The sequence below is a fragment of the Ammospiza caudacuta genome, chromosome 2, assembly GCF_027887145.1.
Source record: "Ammospiza caudacuta isolate bAmmCau1 chromosome 2, bAmmCau1.pri, whole genome shotgun sequence".
Lineage (NCBI taxonomy): Eukaryota > Metazoa > Chordata > Aves > Passeriformes > Passerellidae > Ammospiza > Ammospiza caudacuta.
This window is the reverse complement of record NC_080594.1, coordinates 121,467,665-121,494,086: the sequence shown is the minus strand read 5'-3', so window position 1 is coordinate 121,494,086 and position 26,422 is coordinate 121,467,665. Positions and strand designations below refer to the sequence as shown.

The 26,422-nt window shown below is 59.6% G+C and overlaps 1 protein-coding gene across 2 annotated transcripts in view; it reads left to right on the top strand.

Moving 5' to 3' along the window:
* Positions 1 to 25,806, top strand: part of STIM1 (stromal interaction molecule 1) — a 73,564-nt gene extending 47,758 nt beyond the window's left edge. Inside the window, exons 9-14 of one of the 2 annotated variants that reach the window (XM_058824824.1) lie at positions 4,601 to 4,768; positions 6,550 to 6,650; positions 8,967 to 9,202; positions 11,299 to 11,379; positions 14,228 to 14,294; positions 22,903 to 25,806. In XM_058824824.1, the coding sequence (XP_058680807.1) occupies positions 4,601 to 4,768; positions 6,550 to 6,650; positions 8,967 to 9,202; positions 11,299 to 11,379; positions 14,228 to 14,294; positions 22,903 to 23,455 (1,206 nt within the window). In that variant the 3' untranslated portion in view covers positions 23,456 to 25,806. The remainder of the gene's footprint in view (positions 1 to 4,600; positions 4,769 to 6,549; positions 6,651 to 8,966; positions 9,203 to 11,298; positions 11,380 to 14,227; positions 14,295 to 22,902) is intronic. The other variant, XM_058824826.1, reaches the window with a different exon arrangement.
* Positions 25,807 to 26,422: the final 616 nt, after the last annotated feature.

Sequence of the window (26,422 nt, the reverse complement as noted above, 5' to 3'; positions counted from 1 at the left end):
GCCCCAGTGTCCAGCCTGGCCTGGGCACTGCCAGGGATCCAGGGCAGCCCCAGCTGCTCTGCTCTCACCTGAGCAGGGCACAATCCCCATCCCTTTCCTGCTGCCCACCCTGTGGGATCAGCCCAGGGCACAGGGGCACAATCCCCGTCCCTTTCCTGCTGCCCACACTGTGGGATCAGCCCAGGGCACAGGGATTTCAGGTCCCAGTGCTCATGGCCAGGGCCTGTGGAGCTTCTCCCACCAATCCCCAGCTCCTTCTCCCAGGGCTGCTCCCAGTCCATTCCCCTCAGGCTGTGTTTGTGCTGGCATTGCCCCCAGCCAGCTGCAGGCCTTGCCCTTGGTCCTGCTGAGCTGCACGAGGCTGGCACGGTCCCAGCTCTCCATCCTGCCCAGGTGCCTCTGGATGGCCCATCCCTTCCCTGCAGGGTGTGCCCACAGCACCAGCTCCGTGTCACTGCCAGGCTGGGGCTGCCCTGCATCCCTGTCACCATCAAAGACATTTCCAGTACCAGTCCTGGCTCCTGAGGGACTCCAGTCCTCACTGCTCTCCAACTCCCTGAATCCAGTGATGCTGCTGCTCGTCTGCCTTTGCTTTCCCACTCTCCTTTGTGGTGGAAAAGCCCCAAGCCTCTTTTCCATGGTGTCCATTACACGTCCCAGTCACTGCTGTGGTGCTGGACAGGGCAGGTGCTGGCACCTTGTAACATCCCAGCAGGAGCAGAGGCGTTGGACTTGCCCTGGAGCTGCAGCCTCTGGCATTTCTGACCCTCCCCAGCCCATGCAGTCTCTGTGTATCTGTGTTCATGGATTTAGGACAGCTTTAGAATGAGTTCAGTTATGCTTTCCATGTTTTCTCATGGATCAGAGGGTGTGTAAGGGTTGGAACAGCCCTCTGAGACCATCCAGTCCAGCCCTTCCCCAGCACTGCCAAGGCCACCACTGACCATGTCCCCAGTTGCCACATCCTGTTAAATCCCTCCATGGATGTGACTCCAGCATTGCCCTGGGCAGCTGTGCCAGGCCTGGACAACCCTTTCCATGAGGAAATTTACCCAGTATCCAACCTTAACCTCCCCAAACCTACAAGGAAGCCCAAACCCACAATCCCAGCAGCTGATTCCTGTCTCACCTGAGGGACAGTTCTCACCTTGCTGCAAGGTACAGATCAGTTTAAACTGAGTCTGGAGCCAGACCTGCAGGAGCCACGCAGGTTCCTTGGGTGTTGCAAGGCCGTGTGTGTGTGTGTGTGTGTGTGTGTGTGTGTGTATCCTCCCAGCTGTGTCCAGGATTTTTTGCCACCATGGAGGGCGGGGAGGAAACCAAGGCAGGAATCCTCCCCTGGCAAGGCAGGACCAATTGTCCTGGGAGCCCTGGGGCAGTGCAGGGGGACAGACAGCAAATTCCCTTCCTGCCTGGGGCTGCAGCAGCCCTGAGCCCCTCGGGAGTGCCCTTATCCATCCTCCTGTGGCCATGCAGCCTCTCCTGGGGCCTGGGGTGTCCCTGCTGGCACAGACAGACCCTGGGCAGTGTGTTTGGGCACAGTGGGCTGGGCGCCCTGGGCCCAGCTGTGGAGCAGCCCAGCTCTCACCCTGCCCTTGCCCTGCGTTCCCATCAAGGAGCCCAGGAGCTGATGTGACCTGAGAGCTGCCCAGGCCGGAGGCAGGTGAGTACTGCAGTGTCCCACAGCACTGTGTGACCGTAACCCCAGCACTGCCCCCACTGCCCAGGACACCTGTGACATTAACCTGTCACCCCCTGACCCCACAGCACAGCCCCTGCTCGCAGGGAGAGTTAACACAGACCTGCTCTGCACCAGGGTTCTGATCACCCAGGCCATGCTGCAGGGTTGGGATGGTCCTGCTGGAGTTGGGTGTATGGGATGGACAGTGTCCTGTTCCCAGGATCTTCATCCCTCCCACCCTCCCTCCCTCCTCACTGGGGCACCCTCCACAGACCCCAGTGGGGCCATAGAGAGCACTGAGGGAATTGTGGAACAGAATCCCACACTGGTTTGGGCTGGAGAGACCTTAAATCGCATCCCATCCCACCCCTGCCATGGCAGGGACACCTCCCACTGTCCCAGTGTCCAGCCTGGCCTCGGGCACTGCCAGGGGTGCAGGGGCAGCCCCAGTTGCTCTGGGCACCCTGTGCCAGGGCCTGCCCACCCTGCCAGGGAACAATTCCTCATGGCCAAGATCCCACCCAGCCCTGCCCTCTGGCACTGGCAGCCATTCCCTGGGTGCTGTCCCTGCAGGCCTTGTCCCCAGTCCCTCTGCAGCTCTGCTGGAGCCCCTGCAGGCCCTGCCAGGGGCTCTGAGCTCTCCCTGCAGCTTCTCCTCTCCAGGTGAGCACCCCCAGCTCTCCCAGCCTGGCTCCAGAGGGGCTCCAGCCCTGGAGCAGCCCCATGGCTCCTCTGGACTGGCTCCTGGAGCTCCACATCCTCCTGCTCTTGGGCCCCAAGGCTGCAGGCTCTGTAGGTGGGGTCTCACCAGGGCTGAGTATAACTTTTATAAAAAAATCCTTATAAATTTGTGTTCTTAGTGATCCAAATTGGGTCTTAAAGGTCTTCCCAGGAGAATGGAGGCACACACAAAATAACTCCTGTTTGCACAGATTCCCTGCAAAACCACAAGGGTTTGTGTTGTGGACACTCATTTTAGCCACTGGTCCTTGCCTGTTCCACAGCACTTCCCTTTCCCACCATTCCCTAAAACCTTGTTCCTGTGAGTGTTATGAGCACTCCTCTACCCGTAACAACCAGTGACAGATTTCCTACCCATGTTTCCTCTGTATTCCCAAATCCCAGATGCCTGTGGGTGATGGTCAGAGTTCTGCTGAGGTGGGAGCAGCACCTGACTGGTGCTGCTGGTGCCCAATGGGAAAAGCCAGGGGCTGGGATTGAATTTGGGACTCTGGGATTGATTTAGGCAGTTTTATACTGAACAGCCCTAAACCACACAGGTACAAGTGGTATCACAAGTGGTACTAGTGTTTGACCTGTGGTGTGTGGTGCCTCGGGGCTGCTCCTGGATGGATGCTCCTTCTGGGTAAAATACAGAATTTCAGAGATCTGCCTGGACCCAGGGGCTCTTGGCTCCCTAAACCCCCAGGCTGGGCTGGGTGGAACGTGCCTGAGTTAAAGAAGAGCACATCCAGGGAAAAGCTCCAAGAGTGAGCAATGCTGCACAAAACCGCTGCTCTGCATCCGCCCACCGCTGCCAGGCACGGCCGTGCCCGTGGGCTGGGAGCTGCAGGAGCAGGGCAGTGCTGGGGTGGCAGGCAGAGCTGCTGTGCTGGGTGCAGCCACAGAGCTCCCCTGAGCCCCAGGGTGCTGTGGTGGCACAGTGCCCATCCCTGCAGTGTGCCCTGTGGTTGTGGTGCCATCCTGCTGCTGCTCCAGGCTGGCACACCTTCCCTTCCTGCAGGGCTTGCCAGGCTGTGAGAGCCTCTCCACAGGGTGGGCACTGCAGCACACCAGTTCATTCCTGGGGGTCTGCACCACTAAAGCTTTTCTGTGAGGCTGCAGTGTGCTCAGCTGGCTTCTCAGCCAGTCCCTTCTAATCCTCATCTCTGTGGACTGTCAGGGTGTGCAGGAGCCTGGGCTGGGGATGAAGGAGACACCCCAGGAGTGGCTGATCCAGCCAGGCTGTTTCTTTTCCTGACCAGCAGCACATGTTTTGTGTCTAAATATTTTGCTCACTTTGTGCAGTGTGGAAATTGTCTCCTGACGAGCTCCCTGGGCTTGGCTGGGAGCTGTGCTGAGACAGGGATTGCCTGTCAGGGGCTCTGCCTCCGCAGGGGGAGTTACAGACAGGCAGCAAGCTCTGCAGAGCTTCTAGAGGCTGCAGAAACCTCCAGAGCATCCCCTCTGCGAGCTTAATTCCCTTTTAACCACCTCATGCACTGTGCCACGGGCTTCAGAAGGGTTTCCTGTGGCTCCTGGTGACATGCAGGGGTCGAGAGGGAGCTCAGCATGGTCCTGGCTGAGAACTTCTGGGGAAAGAACTCAGTTGTAGGGTGGCAGGAATGGTTCCTGGGCGGTTCTGGAGGTTCTGCTGCTCGGAGCACAGTGCTGGCTGGGAGTTTCTGGGGAAGGGCCTCAGCTTAGGGTGGCAGGAATGGTCTGTGGGAGGCTCTGGTGCAGCCTGCCATGTGGGGGGCTCCTCTCCCACAGCCCCCAGGATGCCACCACTCCTCCAGAGAGGTTTCCTGTGGCTCCTGGTGACGTGGAGGGCTTGAGAGGGAGCTCAGCATGGTCCTGGCTGGGAGTTTCTGGGGAAGGAGCTCAGCTCAGGGTGGCAGGAATGGTCTGTGGGAGGTTCTGGTACTCAGAGCATAGTGCTGGCTGGGAGTTTCTGGGGAAGGAGCTCAGCTCAGGGTGGCAGGAATGGTCTGTGGGAGGTTCTGGTGCTTGGAGCAGCAGCCTGCCATGTGGGTGGCTCCTCCCTTGCAGCCCCCAGGATGCCACCGTTCCTCCAGAGGGGTTTCCTGCTGCCAGGCCTGGTGCAGCAGCCTGGGCAGGGGGTGGCAGCAGAGGGGATGAGCTGTGGGATGACCATGTCCCCACAGCCGTTCCATTTGTCCCGGTGCCTCTCCCCAGGTGCGGATGGCGCTGAAGAACGCGGAGAAGGAGCTGGAGTCCCACTGCAGCTGGGCTGCCCCCGAGGCCCTGCAGAAGTGGCTGCAGCTGACCCACGAGGTGGAGGTGCAGTACTACAACATCAAGAAGCAGAACGCAGAGAAGCAGCTGCTGGTGGCCAAGGAAGGGGTGAGAGCTGGAGCAGCCTCATGCTGGGTCCTGGGCAGGTCTGGGGGTGAACCTGCAGAGATGGTTCCTCTGCATCTTCTTGGCTTTGTGGCATCGTGGAGTCCCAGAGTGGCTTGGGTTAGGAAGGACCTCAAAGTTCATCTCATTCTGTGGGCAGGGACACCTTTGATTTTATCCCAGGCTGCTCCAAGCTCCGTGTCCAGCCTGGCCTTGGACACTGCCAGAGATCCAGGGGCAGCTCCAGCTGCTCTGGGAGTTCTATTCCAGGGCCTGCCCACCCTGCCGGGGAACAATTCCTCATTGCCAAAATCCCATCCAGCCCTGCCTTCCCTCAGCTCAAGGGCAGTTTCTCTCTTCATGCCTTAAATTTATGTCTGTAAAAGTGCAGCACAAGAGAGGTGTAAGCAGGGGCTGAGCAGGATGAGGATGGTGCTCCTGAGCCATGGGCTCTCAGGGTGGGCAGATCCCACCCTGGGCACTGCTGGAGCCTGGAGCCCTGGGAATCTGAGGCAGGGGTTCCTGGGGTGAGCAGGAGGCTTTGAGCACTGTCCTGCTCAGGGTGATGAGCATGCACAGGCAGTGGAACCCCAGGTCCTGAATCATCGCTGCATTCCTGGTCTGGGATTTGTGTGCCAGCCCTGAGGGATGAGCCCAGGGAGCTGTTGTGACTCGTCCCCATCCCCATGGACATATGGAGCTGAGCTGGCAGGAGGGAAATCTGTCTGCCTTCATCTGCTTTGATTGGGAACATTTTAACATTCCAACAGTTTTCCTTTGGCTGTGTCACTTCTTGCACCCGCGTCCTTGGCTCTCCTAAGTGCCAGGTTCATGCACTGGGAGTGGAAGAGCTGTGGGAGGAGACTTTAATTTCTGATACAATGGCGCAAACTCAGCCTCAAACGAGAAATCCTCCTCGGCCCACGCCCTGGGTGTGTTTGGTGGTTACCCAGGGGAGGGATGAGCCAGTGTGTGAGCCCTTCACTGGGTGAGGTACTGCCTCATGGAATCATGGAATGGTTTGGGTTGGAGAAACCCTGGGACACCTTCATGTCCACCTACTCCCTGAGCAGTGCCAAGGCCACCACTGCCCCATGTCCCCAGGTGCCACATGCACAGGGCTGTGAAATCCCTCCAGGGATGCGGCCTCCAACTGTGCCCTGAAAGTTCAGCCTTTCAGTTCAGTTCACAGAATCACAGAAATTCTAGGTTGGAAGAGACCTTTAAGATCATCGAGTCCAACCCATGTTCTAACACCTCAACTAGATCATGGCACCAAGTGCCACATCCAGTCTTTTTTTAAACTCTTCGAGGGATGGTGCCTCTACCACCTCCCTGGGTAGATGATTCCAGTATTTGACCACTCTTTCTGTAAAATACTTCCTCCTTAATTCTAGCCTGTATCTCCCTTGGCGCAGCTTGAGACTGTGTCCTCTTGTTCTGTCCGTTGTTGCCCGGAGAAAGAGACTGACCCGCAGCTCACCAAACACCCTTCAGGAAGTTGAAGAGAGTGATAAGGTCACCCCTGAGTCTCCTTTTCTCTGATTTTTGGGAAGCTGGGAGAAGGGAGCATGAAATCCCCAACCTGCTACTTGCTGCTGGGGAATTCCTCACCCCAGTGCCAGGGAGAGCAGCATTCCTCAGTAACAACACCATTTCCACTATTCCTACATGTGCAGGCAGCTGCAGGGACTGTTCCTGTCTCAGCCCATCCAGGATGTCCATGGCCTGGAGGAAACTTCAGGTTGTCTTCTTCCTGTGACCTTTCTCTGTTGATATTCCAGGCTGAAAAGATCAAAAAGAAGCGAAACACCCTTTTTGGGACGTTCCATGTCGCTCACAGTTCCTCTCTGGATGATGTGGATCATAAAATCCTAACTGCAAAGTGAGTGTCTGCTCAGCACCTCCCTCTTCACCCCTCCCGTGTCCTAGGCAGGAGTGACCTCACCTCTGCAGGGGCTTTGGGGCTCATTTTCTGTTGTCCTCAGTGACCTGGGGTTGGACTTGCTCCTCTTCATCAATAACCCGATTTTACCTGTGACAAATGGGATCACAGTGACATGGAGCAATTAAAAGTCCTGCCAAAACGAGGTTCCAGGAGGCTGCAGGATGCTTAAGGGATTGTCATGGAATGGCTTGAGCTGGGAGGGGACCCCAAATCCCACCCAGTGCCCCCCTGCCATGGCAGGGACACCTCCCACTGTCCCCAGTGTCCAGCCTGGCCTTGGGCACTGCCAGGGGTGCAGGGGCAGCCCCAGCTGCTCTGGGCACCCTGTGCCAGGGCCTGCCCGCCCTGCCAGGGAACAATTCCTCATGGCCAAGATCCCACCCAGCCCTGCCCTCTGGCACTGGCAGCCATTCCCCCTTGTTGTTATCCCTGGGTGCTTCAGCTGCTGCTGCATTTTTTAATTGCTGTATTCCTGGAATTGGCATGAAAAGTGTCTCACATGTCAGGATGCACAGCTGACCCCAATATCTCCCCTTCCTCTTTAAACTATGAAGACTTTTTTAATAGTTCTCTTAATTATTTGTTGAATGTATTGGAGTAAATAAGGTACTATGATTAGTAGTACAACTATAGTACAACTAGTAGTACAACTGTAATAGTTGTACAATAGTACAGCTATTATAGTTGTACTACTAGTTGTATAATAGTACAACTATTATGATGACTAAAATCTATAAATTCATTTAAGTTTTTTTTTTTTACTTATGATGTTAAATTTTATTTATTAAATCAGCTATTTAACTTTTATTATCAACTTTAATTTTTGATACATTTTTGTTGGGATGTTTTTGTAAATAGATTTTCAGTGATTAGATAAATTTTTAATATATATTTATATATACATTATATATAAATATATATACATTTTATATATTTTTATATATATCTTATATCTATTATATTGCATTACATTATAGGTTGGACTTGATGATCTTAGAGGTCTCTTCCAACCTCATTATTCTTACATTATTTTATATATATCTATAAATATATAATATAAATATATATTTATACAATTATACATAATTTTATTTATAAATTTTAAAAACTAAAAATAAATTTTTTTAGATTTTTTTTTAATCTTCACATCTATGTGTTAACAAAAGAAAATTCAGTTGTGGCCTTGTTTTGTACAAAATCCAAGTGCACCCCAGGCAGTGCAGGGCTGTGTCCCCAGGCACTGCCTGCATTGTCCCTGTCCCTGTGTCCCCAAGCAGTGCAGGGGCTGTGTCCCCAGGCCCTGCCTGCATTATCCCTGTGTCCCCAGACAAGCACTGAGCTCCCCAGGCAGTGCAGGGCTGTGTCCCCATGCCCACCTGCATTGTTCCCGTGTCCCTGTGTCCCCAGGCAGTGCAGGGCTGTGTCCCCATGCCCTCCCTGCATTGTTCCCGTGTCCCTGTGTCCCCAGGCAGTGCAGGGCTGTGTCCCCAGTGCCCTCCTGCATTGTCCCCGTGTCCCTGTGTCCCCAGACAGTGCAGGATCAGTGTCCCCAGGCAGTGCAGGCCTGTGTCCCCATGCCCACCTGCATTGTTCCCGTGTCCCTGTGTCCCCAGGCAGTGCAGGGCTGTGTCCCCATGCCCTCCCTGCATTGTTCCCGTGTCCCTGTGTCCCCAGGCAGTGCAGGGCTGTGTCCCCAGTGCCCTCCTGCATTGTCCCCGTGTCCCTGTGTCCCCAGACAGTGCAGGATCAGTGTCCCCAGGCAGTGCAGGCCTGTGTCCCCATGCCCACCTGCATTGTTCCCGTGTCCCTGTGTCCCCAGGCAGTGCAGGGCTGTGTCCCCATGCCCTCCCTGCATTGTCCTCGTGTCCCTGTGTCCCCAGGCAGTGCAGGGCTGTGTCCCCAGGCAGTGCAGGGTCAGTGTCCCCAGGCAGTGCAGGGCTGTGTCCCCAGGCAGTGCAGGCCTGTGTCCCCATGCCCACCTGCATTGTTCCCATGTCCCTGTGTCCCCAGGCAGTGCAGGGCTGTGTCCCCAGGCAGTGCAGGGCTGTGTCCCCAGTGCCCACCTGCATTGTCCCCGTGTCCCTGTGTCCCCAGGCAGTGCAGGGCTGTGTCCCCAGGCAGTGCAGGGCTGTGTCCCCATGCCCTCCCTGCATTGTCCCCGTGTCCCCAGGCAGTGCAGGGCTGTGTCCCCAGGCAGTGCAGGGCTGTGTCCCCATGCCCTCCTGCACTGTCCCCGTGTCCCTGTCCCCACAGACAGGCGCTGAGCGAGGTGACGGCGGCGCTGCGGGAGCGGCTGCACCGCTGGCAGCAGATCGAGCTGCTCTGCGGCTTCCAGATCGTCAACAACCCCGGCATCCCCTCGCTGGCCTCGGCCCTCAACATCGACCCGGGCTGGATGGGCACGCCCCGGCCCAACCCCTCCCACTTCATCATCACCGACGACGTGGATGACCTGGACGAGGAGCTGGTGTCACCCATGTCCATGCAATGTACGGCAGCCCTGGGAACGGATGGGGGCCCTGGGAATGGGGCAGTGGGGGCTTCTTGGGAATGGGGACTCTGGGGGCTCCCTGGGAATGGGGCAGTGGGGGCGTCTTGGGAATGGGGGAGCTCCTTGGGAACGGGGGCTCTGAGCGCTCCCTTGGGAATGGGGGAGCTCCCTGGTAAGGGGGCTCTGAGGGCTCCCTTGGCAATGGGGCTCTGGGGGCTCCCTGGGAACAGGGGCTGTGTGTGCAGGGGTTGGGGCTGTGGCACAGAGCAGACCTGGATCTGTAGTTCACCTGTATCAGGAGGGGTTAATTGATCCAAGCTGGGGTTTCCATGCCCAAAGGCCACAGTTAGTCCATCAGGGTCAGAACATCCCTAACAGGCCAGGCCCCACTGCTGGGGTTGTTTGGAGCCTGGTGATTCCAGCATGACTGGTAATTTAGGAATTGTTAATCATCATTTCAGTCTATCTGTGCTTTTCTGTCAGCTCAGTGATTTAAGCATTTACCAAAAACCCCAACCAAAGCCATGGGTAGACATGGCAGTGGGACAGGAAAGGGGATTATGCCCGTGTCCCCTTGGCCTGAGCACGTGTTTGGGATTGAAAGGACTCAAAGGTGCCCCTCCTGGGGCCCAGCTGGACCTGCATCCTGCAGCATTCCAGGTGGGAGCAGCCCTCCTCCAGGCTCAGGGAGCTGTTAAACACTCCCTGGAGCCCAGGCTGCCCCAGATCCCAGCTCTGTGCAGGCCTTGGCTCAGCCAGGGGCACCTCCTGGCCCTCTTTGTTGGTGACAGAGAGCACCACTCCCAGGGTGGCTGTCCCGCTCTGCCAAGCCCAGACCCCACAGAGGGAGGGTGAGCATGAATCACCCTGTGCCTGTGAGCCCCCAGCTGCTGGAATTAGTGTCACAGGGCTGGGTGACACTGTCACCTTCTCTGCAGCAGCTGGGAGCCAGCCCTGGCTGCTGTTCCTGCCTGCAGCTGGCCCAGGTCCTGCCTTGCTTCTCACAAAAGGCATTTTCCATATAATTTCTCCTTGGGTAGAGCAGGGACAGGGCCTGGGGGCACAGGAGCAGCACCTGGCAGGGCACAGCACCTTGATCCAGGCACTGTCATGGAATCATGGAATCACAGAGTGGATTGGCTTGGAAGGATCTTAAAGCCCACCCAGTGCCACCCCTGCCATGGCAGGGACACCTCCCACTGTCCCCAGTGTCCAGCCTGGCCTTGGGCACTGCCAGGGATGCAGGGGCAGCCCCAGCTGCTCTGGGCCACTCTGGACAATTTAATCCAAGCCAGGGCTGCTTGGAGCAGCAGGAGGGTGTCAGGGCTGGCACTGTGTGCTGCAGGGGGTGCCCTCTGTGCCAGGCCCACGTCCCCTCAGCCTGGGGGAGCTCAGGCCAGGCCCAGGGGAGGCAGAGCTTGGAGGCTTTGGGTAGGGCAAGAGGAAGAGGGGTACCTGTGTGTTCCCAGGAATGGGGCAGGAATGGGGGTACCTGTGTGTTCCCAGGAATGGGGGTACCTGTGTGTTCCCAGGGCTCTGCAGACACGGGGGCTGCAGCCACAGTTTGTGGGATCAGCTGTGCTTGGGGCCATTAAAGCTGCAGGGAATGGAGGCATCCTGCTCCTTTTCATTACCAGTCACCCTCAGAATCAGGACATCTCTGATAAAGCTCTGGCCCAGCCCCAGCTGGGCACTGGTGGCAGGGATGCTTGGACTGGCCCAGGTGTGAGCCTCCAGCCCCAATTTCAGCTTCTTGGCACTTGAGATGCCTCGAGTGAGACATTTCCAGGGAGCACTTCAGTTCCATCATGCCAGAGGTGGGCAGAGAGCCTGCCCAGCCTCGTGCCCACCTGTGTGCCCAGCTGCTCACCTGCCTGCCCCCTCCTTCCTGCAGGTGACACACCTGTGGCAGGCACTGGGCACTCCAGTTGCCAAAGCAAGGCAGCCTTTCGCTGTAGGATTTCCTTGCTTTGTGTGCAATCCCTGCCTCAGCAGAGCAGTGTTTCTGCTGCCCAGGTGTGGTGTGAGGACCCGTGGTGCTTCTCCCAGTAAATCCCATCTCTCTCTCTCCTGTTCCCCCTGGCTGCCCCCCAGATGCAGCCTGGCTTTTCGGGCGCAGGTTCAGCGACCGCTCCTCGCTGTCCTCGGAGGATCAGTCCCTCTGGAAATACCCTGGTTTGGTTCTCTTCAGTTTTATTCTCCTTTTTTTATTCTGCCCTCTGGCCTTTTTCTGGACTAAAATACATCCACCAATTTTCCATCTTTCTGGCACGGGAACTAATGAATGTATCTGTCCTCACTGAGCCACCGCCACCTGCACTAACCCTGGGAAGAGTCCGGTGGGATGAAGAAGAATCTCAGCTGCAGCTCCCACGTGCTGCTGGGAGCAGTTGGGGAATCTGGGCGTTGGACTCACTCCATTTTACCCCTGAGGAGGAGATGAAGGAGCCAGTGAGGCCAGGAGGAGGTGACAGCATTCCCTGTTCCAATCCCTAAATAAACTGAGCAGGGACACTCTTAGGGAATCCTGAACCTGGGGATGGCACACAGCTTCCAGGCCTTGGCTTCCTTTGGAAACCTCCCCTTCAGAGGGAGACAGAGCACGTGAATGTGCCAGCCTCGAGCAGGGAGGGCTTTTCCTTGGGATGCTGGGCAGGGAATTTGGAGAATGTTGGTAAAACGGGTGCCTGGAGGGAAGTGGTGGGTCTGGGAAGTGAGGTCCCAGCCCCTGCTCCAGAGCTCATTGCAGGGTAAGTCTTGGAGAAGGAGAGCATGAAGGTGGGAAGATTGCATTCCTCATTGGGAAATGAGGGGTGGAACACCAGGAAAAAATGGGGAATCCTTCAGGAAAAAAGCTTGGCCCAAGGGGAAAATAAAGGTAGCAGAAACCCATCACCCCAGCGAGCTACTCTGCAGTCAGATCCCTGTGATTCCTCCACAATGAGATTCCCAAATTGGAATTGCAGCTCTGGAGCTGAATTTAAAAAATCTTGCAATAGAATAGATGGTGTAAAATTCCAAGTTCATGGATGGGCACTGTAGGGAGCAAGGAGCAGTGGGAATGACTGGGATTCAGCTTGCAGCTGTGGAAACAGCCAAGTTGCCAGAATTATTCCTTCTTATTCTTCCTTCCACTGGAAATATGTCCCTGTGGATCTTTTCAGTCCTGCCAGAGGAGCCCTGTGTGTCCAGCTGGGATTTTCCAGAGCAGGGATTGCTGGTTCTTCCATTCCCAAAGGAGCTCTCCTCCTCCTCCCTTTCTGAGCTTTCCTGTCTCTGCATCTTTTTAACCCATTTGTACATTAATTTCTCATGCACATAAGAAATCCTGAGCAATCCTGAACACCTTATCTCCTGCCAGAGGAGATTATCTTGTGTGGAATGGGGATGGAATAAAGCCAGCTGGGGATGGGGTGCAGCCCTCCATGGTGGAGGGGAGCATTCCCAAGGCTCCAGGCAGGTGAAGGGGCCTCCCCTGGCTCTGGGGGTGGCCCTGGGGCAGGTGTGGGGCACAGGCAGCTGCTCAGGGGGTGCTGGGCTCCAGTTCCAGCCAGGTGTGACCACAGGGCTGGAGAGATCCCAGGGAGCTTTGCAGGCAGTTCAGGGACTGGTGCTGGAGCTCCAAAGGACATTCCCATGTGGTTCCCCAAACCAAGGGGAATTGGCAACCACAGGAGAATATTTCTCAGGTTGAGGGGGTCCCTGATCAGTCACAGTGGTCATGGAACAGGCTAGGAGCTCTGGGGCCAGAGTCGTCAGTTCAGGCACAGGGGAATCAGGCATGAATCCCGGAAAATCCGGGTTGGGAGTGACCCTAAATCCATCCAGTGCCACCCCTGCCATGGCAAGGACCACTCCCACTGTCCCCAGTGTCCAGCCTGGCCTTGGGCACTGCCAGGGATGCAGGGGCAGCCCCAGCTGCTCTGGGCACCCTGTGCCAGGGCCTGCCCACCCTGCCAGGGAACAATTCCTCATTGCCAAGATCCTCAACCCCAATATTTTCAACCAACCAGGGAACTGCCCCTGGATCCCTGGCAGTGCCCAAGGCCAGACTGGACACTGGGACAGTGGGAGGTGTCCCTGCCATGGCAGGGCTGGGAAGAGGTTATCTTTAAGGCCCCTCCCAACCCAATCCCTGAATGATTCCATGCTGCCAGGGCTCTGCTCCTGGTGCTGCCCGTGCACAGTGAACTGAGCAGAACTGAGCTCTGTGAGTGGAGCTTCAGGTGCCAACACTGACCTGCTCACCTGGGGCTCCTGCTTTGGGCTGTGCAGTCCCAGCCAGGCAGCAGGACTGGAGCCATGAGGGCTGTCAGGGTGAATGGCCCTGGAAGTGCCCTGTTCTTGACTCTCCAGGAGCCGGCTGGTGGCTCCAGGTGGGATGAATCACACAGAGCCGCTCTCTGCGTCAGGCAAGATGCTCAGATAAGGTGTTCAGAGGCACCTACATCAGCAATGCTGGAGTTCTCCATGGGCTGGGCATTAATCCAGCATGTTCAGCACCAGCTTAAAGCTGCTTCTGCATTAAACAGGCCTTAACTGCTGGCACGAGGTGCGACAGTGCTGGTGGCACGGGGACAGTGGGATGGTGCTGCTGGGATGGTGTCAGTGGGACTGGGATGGTGGGATGGTGTCAGTGGGGTGGTGCTGCTGCGGTTGGTGCCAGTGGGGTGGTGCTAATGGGGTGGTGCTGCTCTCATTGTGCCAGCGGGCCAGTGCCAGACCTGGTGGAGCTCCATAGGCTGGGCTGGGCTGTGCCCTCGCTCAGTCCTGGCGGAGCTCCACAGGTTGGGCTGGGCTATACCCTCGCTCTCTCCTGGCGGAGCTCCGTGGGCCGTGCCCTTGCTCTGTCCTAGCGGAACTCAACAGGCTGTGCCCTTGCTCTCTCCTGGTGGAGCTCCACAGGCTGGGCTGGGCTATACCCTTGCCCTCCTGTGGAGCTCCACAGGCGGTGCCCCCGCCCTCTCCTGGCAGAGCTCCGCGGGCCGTGCCCTCCCCTCACTGTCCCCCCGTGTCGTTGCAGCTCCGGCCTTGCCCAGCACAGTCCGGCAGCGCCTGGTGGAGCCGCAGCACGGCCACGGATCGCAGAGGTTGGTAGAGAGTCTCGTGCCGGGGCAGCCCGAGGCGGGCCCCGTGGCCCCGCTGCGCGCGGGCCGAGTGTCCCTGCGCCGAATGCACAGCCTCACCTCCGGACAGTCCTTCGGCTCCGACCCGCCCGGCTCCAGCCCATCGCCTGCCTCCACCTCCTCCACCTCCTGCTCCTCATCCGCCACCACCGCACCTGCTCCTGCTTGCCATGTCCACCCTATCTATTACCATCACACCACCTCTTATTTCCTCCAGATGGATTCCATCCCCGATCTGCCCCCTCCTGATGTCACCTCTGGAGTTCGCTGTCGCACTGGGAGCTTTGGGTATATTGCTGTTTCTTTTCTAGCTGCCTCCTGCCTGCCGTGCCTCGGAGCTGATGCTTGCTGGGGTGCTCTTTCTCTCGCCTTCCTCCTGCCCTTTTCTTTTGGGCCTCTGTTCCATGATTTGTCCACTCTTGTTCCTCCTGCTGCTCTCCCGAGCCGCTGGAGCCTCTCAGGAGGATTCCGTGGGCCATCCCCACACCCAGGAGCTCAGAGGGGGCGTTCCCGAGGTGCTCTGCTGCTGTTTTACTGCAGCTGAGCAAGTGAGAATTCCCAGGTGCTCAGTGTTCCCTGAACAAGGGGGTGTGAGGAGGTAACAGCTCATCACCAAACCTGACCTGATTTGAAGCCTGGACCTCCCTGGGGTCCTCACAAGTGAATTGCAAAGGGAACCTGGTGGGTGGGGACCACCAGGTAGCAGCTGGAGAAGTCTAGGATGTTTTCAGAGGTGCTAGAGTGGCAGTTCAGGAATGTGTTCTGGAGTGACTCCCCCTCGGGTCTGTAGGGATGACGGGGTGTTTTGGCCAGGGAATGTCTGAGGAGGGAGCTGGAGCTGCTCCTGTTGGCTTTAGCTTGGTCCCTTTCAGTTGGCTCTTTGGTACCTCCTCAGGACTGGTTATCCTCTGTCCCTCAATGCCAGAGCTGTCCCAGTTCATGGTGCTGGTGACGGGGAGCAGCAGGAATCCTGCCTGGTGCTCCAAGCCCCTGACAGGAATGCTGTGTGTCCCAAGCACAGGGTCAGGCTCCTGGGGTGGCATTCACCCCAGTGACATCCCACACATCCTGGTCCCACAGGATCAGGGGTGTTGTGGCCCTGTGGGATCCCCCCGGGGCACTGGGGTGTGTGCCCGTGGCCTCAGCTGTGCCAGGCACTGGATGCAGGCAGTGGGGAGGCTGTGATGGGCCAGGGAATCCTGTCCCTGCCAGGTCATTCCATCTCTGTTCCATGCTTTCTCCATGGCAAAGTTAAAACCAGTCTGCTGACCCTCAGTACTGGGAGCAGACTGCTGGGAGAAGGCTGCAAGTCCCTGGGTGAGGCAGAGGAGAGGGGAAATGTCCTTCCACCATCATTTCTCCAGGCAGGCAAACATTCCCAGTCACCACATCTTCACCCATCCCAGCACAATGTCCCATTATCCCCTTACCTGTGGGTCCCCTGCCCTCAAGTGCTGGGATCTCTCCTGGCCTTGTTCACAGTCTCTGGTTTGGATGTTCCACCCCCTCCCTGCCCTGTGTCTCCAAGCTGAGCAGCCCCAGGCACATTCTGGAGTCTGGAATACCGAGAGGGAAATTGCTGCACCTGATCCACAATGGAGAATTAAAGAGCAGCATCTCAGTTAATTCAGTAATGGTTGGTTGGGGATGATGAGAAGCAGTGTAATTAATTAACTCCTACCAGTGGGAGCTCAATTGCAGCTGTCCCAGTTGGACTGGTAAGAGCTGGGAATGCTGCTGGTCCCTGCTTCCATTGCCTTCCTAACTCTGCAGGAGGGAGGGCTCACCTGGCAGCCTGGGGCTCATGTCCTGTGTCCAAAACAGCTGTTTAAATGTGATTTATTTCCACTGAGGCCCATGGCACGTGGAATTCCTGCCCAGGACACAGCCTGAGTCCCTGCAGACCCCCTGAGAGTGGCAGAGGGAAACAGGATCCAGTGTGAGGACCCCAGGAAGGGCAGGGGACGGTGCCAGAGGAGGGAATAAGTGGGGCCTGCCCTAGTCAGAGCCCAGCTGGTCACCACTGGGTGCCAGCAGGACTGTCCTGTCCCTGCTCCATGGCAAAGCCCAGCCGGTGATGCTGGAGAGGGGATGGAGTCAGAACCTCCCAGCTGGGACTTGCTCCAGCTGCACCTCAGCAGGCAGCTCCCCCACCTCATCATCCCTGCTCAGGCCAGCAGCAGGAATGAGGAGCTGGGTGCCCAGGGATGTGGGTTTGTGGTGTGCTGATAACTGTTTTATCCAGCTGCATCACTAGCAGAGCCTGCTTTGATGCACCCCTAAAGCGCCGCTGCCAGGCCGATGGATTGCTGCCCCTCCTTGACACCCCTGCTCCCGGAGGCCTTTCCTTACATCCCTCAGCCTCCTGGGGAGCTCAGAAAGGCCTTCAGGGAGCCACTGCAAGGAGCAGAGCCCCAGAGAGTCCTGGCTCCCTTGGTAGGAGGAAAGTGCCACCCCGGGGCTGCCGGAGCTCTTTAGCCTCTCGCACGCCCAGCAGAGCGCAGGCTGGGCAGAGCTCGCAGGAGAATCCTCTCTGAGCAGCGAGGCTGGGGATCGCTGTCTCCGGAGTCCTGCTGGGGCTATCCTGGCAGGGAGCCTCTCCCTCAACTCCTCACTCTCTGCTTCTCTTTTGCAATTGGCTGCAGAGGATCCGGCGCCAATAAGGTCAGAGCGGTTCCGGGCCCGAGGCGGCTGCGGGATCGGGGGGTCCCCGGGGGGAGAGGGGCTGGAGGGGCTGCGTGTGCACAGGGGTTTCTGCTGCCAGTGCCTGCCTCAGGTGCACGGAACCCCCGGAGGTGCGAGCGTGGCACCAAATGCCCAGGCCCTCCTCCAGCCGGGAAGGGAGGCGGCAGCCAAAGCTCAGGGAAGGGAGAGATCAGGAACCCAGGGAAATGAGTAATTCACAGCTCAAGCAGGGTGGAAGGGAGGAAGCTGCTCTTGGGTGTGTGTTGAGGCTGTGCCAAGCTCAGCCCCACAGCAAATTTGGGACTTTGCCTTAAGAAAAGCCTTGGTCCCTGGTGCCCCACGCATGCAACCCAGCAGCTGAGGATGCTCTCAGAGCCAGACACAGGAGGATGGGGCAGCCAGGGCTCAGAGCCTTGGTCCCTGGTGCCACACACACGGAGTCCGGCAGCTGAGGGTGCTCTCAGAGCCAGACACAGAGGGATGGGGCAGCCGGGGCTCTGTGGCTGCTGCAGCACACCCAGGGCAGCTCCTGGGCCATGCTGGGCTGCACCCCAGCAGGAACACCCAGAGAAATCCCTCATGGGCTGCAGGGCTGGGGGAAAATAGGTGTTTGTTCTCCATCCTCCTGCTGCTCCTCCTCCACCCCCAGGCTTCCTGTACTCCAGGCTTTCCTTTTCCATGCTTTGCTCTCTGCTTCTTTTGTCCACCATCCCCATCTCCTCACCCTCCCTCCCTCCCTCCCGGCTCGGGTGGATCCTGGTGGGGTGGGAGGGAGCCAGGAGGAAGCAGATCCATCCTGCCTCAGGCAGGGTCGCTCAGGAGGTGCTGGGGTGCCTGGATCCATGGAAAAGAGCAGGGAGCACTGCTGGCATGGAGGAAAGCTCAGGATCCCAGGTAATTCCCTGTCCAGTTACTGCTCTGTGGTTTCCAGGAGGGATGAGCTGTCAGGGGCTCCTGCTGCTCCACAAAAACACCTCCTCTGATCCCTGCCTGGGATCCCATCAAAGGCCACTGTCCTGAGATAGCTTTTCCTCTTGAAAGTGTGCTGGAACAGTTCAGGAGCATAATCCTCATGGAAATCAGTGGGATATAGGCCAGGCCTTGCTGAGCCTCATCTGGGATGATGGCAGTATCCTGGGAATGCTCTTTCCTCCCTGTTGTCCTGGCATGGACTCAGGAGTGTCCACTCCTCTTGCTGTGAGTGTGATCCCAGGAATCCTGTCGCTGCTGTTGTGCACTTCCTTGTGGGAACCACCAGGAAAAGGCTCATTTCGGGCTGAAGAAAATCCCAGAAGTTCCTGGCTGCTGGTGTTCAGCTCCCAAAATCAGCCCGTGGGTACCCCAGCAGGAGGGCCCTGTGCCTGTGCCAGGTGTCCCTTGGATTGTCCCTGCTGTGGTGGCTGTGTCCTGTGTGCCAGGATGTCCCCAGAGCCTGGCACAGCAGGGTGGGCACTGCTGCTGCTCTGGTGGGTGCTGCTGTCACCAGCTGCTCCCTGTGTCCTTCAGGAATATTGTCCTGACTTATAGCTGGAGGAATTGTGTAGAGCAGAGCAGGAATATTTGGGAATTGTGTGCTCTTGGGCATCAGCTCCTTCAGCCCCCCTGGATGAGCCCAGAGGGCTGAGCTGGGGCTCCCAGGAGGTGGAACCCATGTGGTGCACCCATTCCAGGGTGAGGATCCCAGAGAACAGCCAGCCCAGGATGGGGGACACGGGCCCTGTGCTGCAGCCAGAGCGGCCCCTGGAGGGGACACGGTGGCCCTGGTGTCACCGAGGCCCTGCCCACTCCTGCAGTGTGGGACCAGCTGTCCTGGGATCAGGTTCCCACTCTGCTCTCCAGACAGAAGAGCCTCGTGGAGCAGAGCATGGCTCTCCATCTGCTGTTGTCCTTTGCTGCACCCGCTGCCAGCGCTGCTTTGGTCCCTGCTGCGCTGAAACCTGCAGGAGAGGGAGCAGCTCCACGGAGCCCAGCAGGGAGCACTCACCCTCTTCACACAGCCTTGGAGTCTCCTCAGTTGAAAGGAAATCCATTTTCTCCTGTATTTGCTGCCCTCTTGCTGTTAGAAAGGATTTCTACCACAGACCCTGTCCCGGATCTCTCCCTCCCTGTGGGACTGTGGCAGCCAGAAGGGACAGGCTGGATTTCTGGATTTCCTGGAGAAGAGGATTCCCTGGTGGAGCTGGGGCACTGCCTGTGAAGGGAGCGGGTGTTCCTGTGCCCCCATCCCCAGTCAGGGCACACAGGGCCCCTCAGGGCTCTCCCACCCCCTCAGTGGGTCCAGAGTGGGCCCTGCATTCCTGCCAGGATCCCATCCTGCCTGGCCCTGAGCCTGCCTCTGCCCAGCACGATTCCTGTGCCAGGTTCTGCCCCACAGCCTGGCTCCTTCTCCAGCCCTGCTGGGACCCAGCACCGGCCACTCCTGGCCTTGGGCTGGTGCCAGCCCCTGCAGCCAAAGGCTGCTTTGTTCTCCTGGAAAGGGGCACCTTCCAGGGCTTTATGAAGCTCACAGCTGGAACTGGGTGTTCTCAGCAAGGGCTCAGCATGTGCAGGTGAGGGCTTCTGCCACCTTCCCTGGGAGAGGAGTGTCCAGGCAGGAGTTCCAGCAGGAATTCCCCTTTGCAGGTGTGGTACGCCACGAGTAGAAACATTTGGGACGGGCAGGAGATTCCCGAATTCCCTGAAGGGGCTGGAGGCTGCCATGGCAGTGACACCCTGTCTGCAGGCACTGACAGCATCCTCCAGTGTCCCAGCCCAGGGCTGTGGGTGTGTCCCCGTTTTGGGGGTCAGCTCCAACACCCCAAGTCATGCCCCACTGTTCATGGCTGCTGCTGCTCCCCAGTTACCCCAGTCATCCCAGTTACCCCAGTCGTCCCAGTTGTCCCAGTTACTGCAGTTCCCCCAGTGACAGCCGTGGGCCATCGCCTGTGACAGTGACCTCCTGCAGTATTCCCTGGTGGCCCAGGGAGCTGGGTGGCCCCACACGTGTGATGATGTCCCCCGGAGGGCTCCAGCTGCCCGCTCAGAACCCCTGGGATGCCACACCACTGGAGTGTTCCCTTCTCCCAGCAGCTCACCCGGGATGTGGCTCAGACACTGGCCAGGCTGGGCTCCAGCAAGGACAAGGACAATGCCAGCCGTGCCCAGGGCTCTTCGCTGCTGGGCAGGAGGAGAGCTGAGGTGTCTGCACAGCTGTGCTCCCCCAGCAGATCCAGGGCTGAGTGCCAGCCACCCACAGGATCCCCTTTTCCTCTCTGCGTTCCCTGGAGCTGCTGAAGGAGGGCCGGGCTGTATTCCGTGGGTTCTGTTAAAGGAATGCTCTTGTTCCAGCACGAGGAGAAGGTTCTGGGCCTGTCCCAGCACAGACAGGACTCCAGCATGGGCCAGCACTTGGTGGAGAGCATGAGGAGGCCAGGACTGGAGCCAGTGCCGGGAAACGTCATCAGGGACAGGGATCCAGGGCAGGAACAGAGATCCAGGGAATGGACACTGGGATCCAGGGACAGGGATCCAGGGCATGGACAGGGATCCACAGCAGGGACAGAGATGCAGGGCAGCCCCAGCCTGGCAGTGACACGGAGCTGGTGCTGTGGGCACACCCTGCAGGGAAGGGATGGGCCATCCAGAGGCACCTGGGCAGGATGGAGAGTTGGGACCGTGCCAGCCTCGTGCAGCTCAGCAGGACCAAGGGCAAGGCCTGCAGCTGGCTGGGGGCAATGCCAGCACAAACACAGCCTGAGGGGAATGGACTGGGAGCAGCCCTGGGAGAAGGAGCTGGGGATGGGTGGGAGAAGCTCCACAGGCCCTGGCCATGAGCACTGGGACCTGAAATCCCTGTGCCCTGGGCTGATCCCACAGTGTGGGCAGCAGGAAAGGGACGGGGATTGTGCCCCTGTGCCCTGGGCTGATCCCACAGGGTGGGCAGCAGGAAAGGGATGGGGATTGTGCCCCTGTGTCCCTCAGGTGATTTCCCAGCTGCAGAGCTGCCCCAGCGCAGGGAGGAGCTGGAGCTGCTGCAGAGCCCAGAGGAGGCTCCAGGATGAGCAGAGGGATGGAGCAGCTCTGCTGGCAGGAAAGGCTGGCACAGCTGGCATTGCTCACCTGCACAGGAGAAGCTTTGGGCTGAGCTCAGGGTGGCCTTGCAGGGCCTGGAGGAGCCCCAGGAAAGCTGGAGAGAGACAATTGCCAGGGGATGCAGGGACAGCACCCAGGGAATGGCTGCCAGTGCCAGAGGGCAGGGCTGGGTGGGTCTTGGGAATGAGGAATTGTTCCCTGGCAGGGTGGGCAGGCCCTGGCACAGGGTGCCCAGAGCAGCTGGGGCTGCCCCTGCATCCCTGGCAGTGCCCAAGGCCAGGCTGGACACTGGGACAGTGGGAGGTGTCCCTGCCATGGCAGGGGTGGCACTGGATGATCCTCCTGGTTCCTTCTCACCCAAACCAGTCTGAGATTCCTGAACATCGCTGCAGTTCTCCCTGCATGTCTCCAGCTCTGTTGAGGAGGTTTTCCCTCGTCTTGCTGGACTCTTTGGCTGCCTCCAGGCTGATGGTGATGCTACTGTAGGAGATGATCTGGGGGCTCTGTGCAGTGCCAGGCAGGTTTGGTGACCCATGTGCAGGGGTCTGTGCCAGGAACAGAGATCAGGGGAGCTCCAGGGTGAGGGACAGGTCAGCACCTCCCACCTCTTCCCACCCCCTCTCGCTTCTCTTCCTCTGCTCCTTTCCTTTCCATTGCCTCCCATTCCGCTGCTCCCTCCTGTGCGTGGGCAGGGCTGGGGTCCCTCACCCATCCCCTGCCCAGGGGGCAGCTCTGCCCGTGCCCTGGGGTCCGTGGGCAGCACTGGAGCCCCTGGTTGGGCTGTCTGGGCACGCTGGCACCTGCACAGGGGCCCTGGGGAGGGGGCCAGCAGCATCCAGCCGGGAGGAGCGAGCTGTGACTTGTCATTTCCCTCGTGCTCCTGCCTCCCACTCTGCAGAGGGGCTCCGGAGCCCCGTGGGCCGTCACCGGTAGGCACAGGCTGGGCACAAACCTCGTGCAGCGGCGGGGCTGGGCATGGCTTCGTGTGGGCATGGCCAAGCTCCAATTCCTCCCGCCGGGATTGGAGCTTGGCACCGGCTGAGCCGGGCATGGGGCACGGGCGGGGGCTCGGGGGGCGCGGGCACACACGGATGGGGCAATGGCTGAGGGACCCGCGGGGAATCTGGGGGGACACCGGGCCTGGGGGGAGCTGGGATCCATGGGGAGGATGGATCCCATCACAGACTGGGGTATCCCCTGGGATGCATGGGGAGGGATGGATCCCATCCCAGACTGAGGGATCCCCCTGTATCCATGGGGAGGATGGATCCCATCACAGACTGAGGGATCCCCCTGTATCCATGGGGAGGATGGATCCCATCACAGACTGGGGTATCCCCTGGGATGCATGGGGAGGGATGGATCCCATCCCAGACTGAGGGATCCCCAGAGATCCTTGGGGAGGATGGATTCTATCCTAGAATGAGGGATCCATAGGGAGGGGTGGATCCCATCCCACACAGAGGGATCCCCTGGGATCCCTGGGAAGGATTGAGCCTCCATCCCTGTTCCATGGCCTCGCTCCCTCGAGCTGCTCGAGGTGATGCCCCACCCGGGGATCTCCAACCCTGGGCACACAGAGGGGCCGAGCTGGGCCGGGTGGGCAGGGGTTCAGGGGCTGAGTGCCAGCCCCTCTGGGCCGGGCAGGGGCTCAGGGGCTCAGTGCCAGCCCCTCTGGGCCGGGCAGGGGTTCAGGGGCTCAGTGCCAGCCCCTCGGGGTCACTGGGTGCCCTCAGCCGCTGCTGCCATCCGTGTGTGCCGGGCCGGGCCGGGCCGGGCGGGCACTGACCGCTCTCTCCCGCGCTCTCCACCGCAGAGATTTAACTCGCTGCGACTCCGACTCCTCCATCCCGCACCTGAGCGACCACCAGCGTATCCCCAGCTCGGCGCCCAAGCTGCTGGCTGCCCGGCCCACGCTGCTGACCAGGTCCATGGAGGAGGCTGTCCCCGCGGCCCCGGGCCCCGGCGCGCCCACGCCCAACGGCGGCAGCCGGCACGGGGAGCCCTCCGCCCTGGCGGCCTTGCAGGAGCGGCTGCCCGAGAGCCCCATGGCGATGAAGAAGATGATGACGGTGAACCACGGCATGGAGAAGTCCTCCAGCCTGGGGGAGATCAGCCACCACCCGACGGGCGGCAAGCCCAGCCACTCGGATTCGTCCCGGTCGCACAGCCCCAGCTCCACCGACCCCGACACCCCCTCCCCCATCTCTGACTGCCGGCCCAGCGGCGCCAGGAACACCCGCATCCCGCAGCTGGCCGCCAAGAAGAGCCCGGGGGACGAGGACAGCAGCCTGACGGGCGACGAGGTTGACCTCGGCCAGAGCAAGAAAAAGTTCCCCCTAAAGATCTTCAAGAAGCCCAAGAAGTAGGGGGGGAGCCCCCCGGACGCGTCCCGCCGGGCCCGGGGCCGGCCGTGCACCGGGAACGCAGCGCGGCCCCGGCTCCCTCCGCTCCCCGAGTCACCCCGGCGCCGGCACGGGAGGAGCTATTTAAACTTATTTATTTCCTCATCTCCGAGACGAGAAGCGCGACGCCGCCGGCTCCCCGCGAGAAGAGCCGCCCCTGCCCTCCCTCCGACCGCTGCGGTCCCGGCTTTGCTGTGCATGGCTTCCAGTTACTCCTGCTCTGCTCAGCCACGCGGCCTTTGGGTTTGGTTTCAATGTGGTTTTATTTTTTTTTTTAATTTTATTTTTTATTATTGTTATTGTTTTCCTGCCTCCTCCGACTTTTGCCCAGGCTGAGGGCGGGCCGGGGCCGCTCGGCGCTGCCCCCGGGGTGACTCCGCTCGCAGCGGTTCTCTCTCCCTCGTTGCTCCGAGTCACTTTCCCAGCCTGGCTGCGCCCCTGGCAAGGGGATCCCGTCCCGAGCAGCTCTCGCTGCGCAGGAGCAGGGGAGGACTCTGCCCTTGCCGCCGGTACTTGTGTGCTCCCGGTGCCGCCGGGGGCCGCGGGGACGGGGCTCTCCCCACACTGCCCTGCCCGGTGCCCGGGGAGGTCTGGACACGGGGCAGGGACACGCCTGGCCCAGCTGTGCTTCCCTCGTGCCCTGCACTGCTCCGAACCCACCGTGCCCGGGACCTGATGGGGACGCTGGTGACAGGGACAGGGAGGGAACCACCCGGACAGTGAGGGAAGGGCCCTGGTGACAGGGGCAGTGAGGGATGGACCCTGGGGACAGGGGCAGTGAGGGAAGGCTGTCCCGAGGGATGCGGGTGCAGAGCCAGGTCCAGACGCCACAGCCACATGGAAAGGAGAAGGCTCCCGGGAGCAGGGCCTGTCCCGTGTCCCCTGTCGTGGCTGGGCAGGGCCAGAGGGAGGGACCAGGACACAGCAGAGCTGTCCAGGGCAGGGGCCAGGCTGTGCCTGGGGGGCAGCACCATGACAGAGTCCTGCCCTGGAGCAGGCCGGGCGCTGAGGGCTCTGTGCTCCCCGAGGGACGCGGGAGGCTCACACAGGCAGTGTCCCCCTTGCCCTGACACACCGGGGTGTCCCTGGCTGTGCCAGCCCTGCCCCGGCGCTCAGTCCAGCCTGAGCCGCTCCCAGGGGCTCTCCCATTCTCCCTCGGCACATTGGGGGTCACACCCTGCTGCTCACAGCGCCCAGCACAGCCCCGGCCACTGCGGGGTCCCCACTGAGGGCAGCAGCTGCGGCTGAGCCCATTCCCTGCGAGGGCCGAGCCTGTCCCGAGGGGTGAGCCCTGCCCCATCCCCAGGGCTGAGCACCTCGGGGTGAGCCCTGGGCCCTGCCCCACCCTGAGGGATGAGCCCTGCCCCATCCTTGGGCCCTGCTCCATCCCCAGGGCTGAGCACCTCGGGGTGAGCTCTGCCCCATCCCTGGGCCCTACCCCATCCCTTGCTCCCCTCTCCCAACTCCTCCAGGAGCACCCCCCAGCCCCGGGGCTGCCAGGGGAACCCCCAAGCCCCCTCCCACCCCATTCGAGGGGGCTCCCTGGCACCACAGGACTCCCCAGCCCGGGGTCCCTGTCCTCAGCCCCCTCTCCGTCCCCAAACCACCATCCCACACGTGCTTGGGGTGGGCGGGGGCTGCTCCTGCCGAGGCAGAGGAGGATGCACGATGGGGGGAGGAGGAAGAAGAGGCCGAGAGCCCCCGGGGCCTTGCTTTATGCCAGAGTAATATATTTGTGTCTTGACAATTCAGGAAGGGCTACAAAGGTGTTATATGTTCCGTAGGCGGGAGTTAAACGATTTCACTGTTGTTTTGGGATAATGAAAAATTCCTCTCAATGACTTTAAGTGCCTGCATTTCCCTGGGGATGGGGGAAACGCTCTCGGCCCCACAACAGGGGCTGCTGCCTGGGCATCCCGATTCCATGGGCACCCTGATCCGTGGGCACCACAATCTGTGGGCAAACCGATTTATGGGTACTCTGATCTGTGGGCACCCTGATGTATGGGTACCCCAATCTGTGGGCACCCTGATTTATTGGCTCCCTGATCTGTGGGCACCCTGATTTGTGGGCACCTCAGTTTTTGGGCACCCTGATGTATGGGTACCCCAATTTGTGGGCACCCTGCATTCATGGGCAGGGCCCCTGGGAGCAGGGCCAGGGGGGTCGGGGCCAGAGCTGCTTGTGGTGGCAGAGACCTGTGGATGCTTCTGGAGAAGGGGTTGGGGATCCACCAAACGGCAACTGTTAACACATCTGCCAACTCTTGATTTAAGGTGGTTTTTGTTTTTTGTTTTTTGTCATTTCATAAAACTTTTCAATCCAATAAAGCATGTAGTCTATTTTACGAGCCCATGGCTGCTGCTTTTTTCTTGCAGCCCTTGCCAGGCTTCCAGCGCAGTGGGGTTGGGACTCTGTGCCTGCTGGGGATGTGCTCCTGGCCAGGTCAGTGGGGACAGAGGGACACCCTGGCTGCCCCCTGCGCCAGGGCCCTGCCGTTGTCCTCTGCCGTGGGAATTGGATCCACGGGCACAGTGGATCCACCCCGGGGACATCCTGGCACTGTCACTGCCATGGGGACACTGCTGACAGCTGGGACAGGGACAGCCACCCCCAATCTGCTTCAGGAGATGGGACAGCTCCGTGGGCAGCGGGTCACAGAATCCCAGAATGACCAGGCTGGGAGAGACCTCCAAGACCATCGAGTGCAGCCCAGCCCCAACTGAACCCTGGCCCCCAGTGCCACATCCAGGCTTTGTTAAACACACCCAGGCATGGGGACTCCACCACCTCCCCGGGCAGCCATTCCAGAACTTTCTCACCCTTGCTGCAAAAACCTTTTCCCTGCTCTCCACCCTGTATTTCCCCTGGTGCAGCTCGAGGCTGTGTGCTCTGGGTGTGTCAGTGCTGCTGCAGCAAGAGCCCAGCCC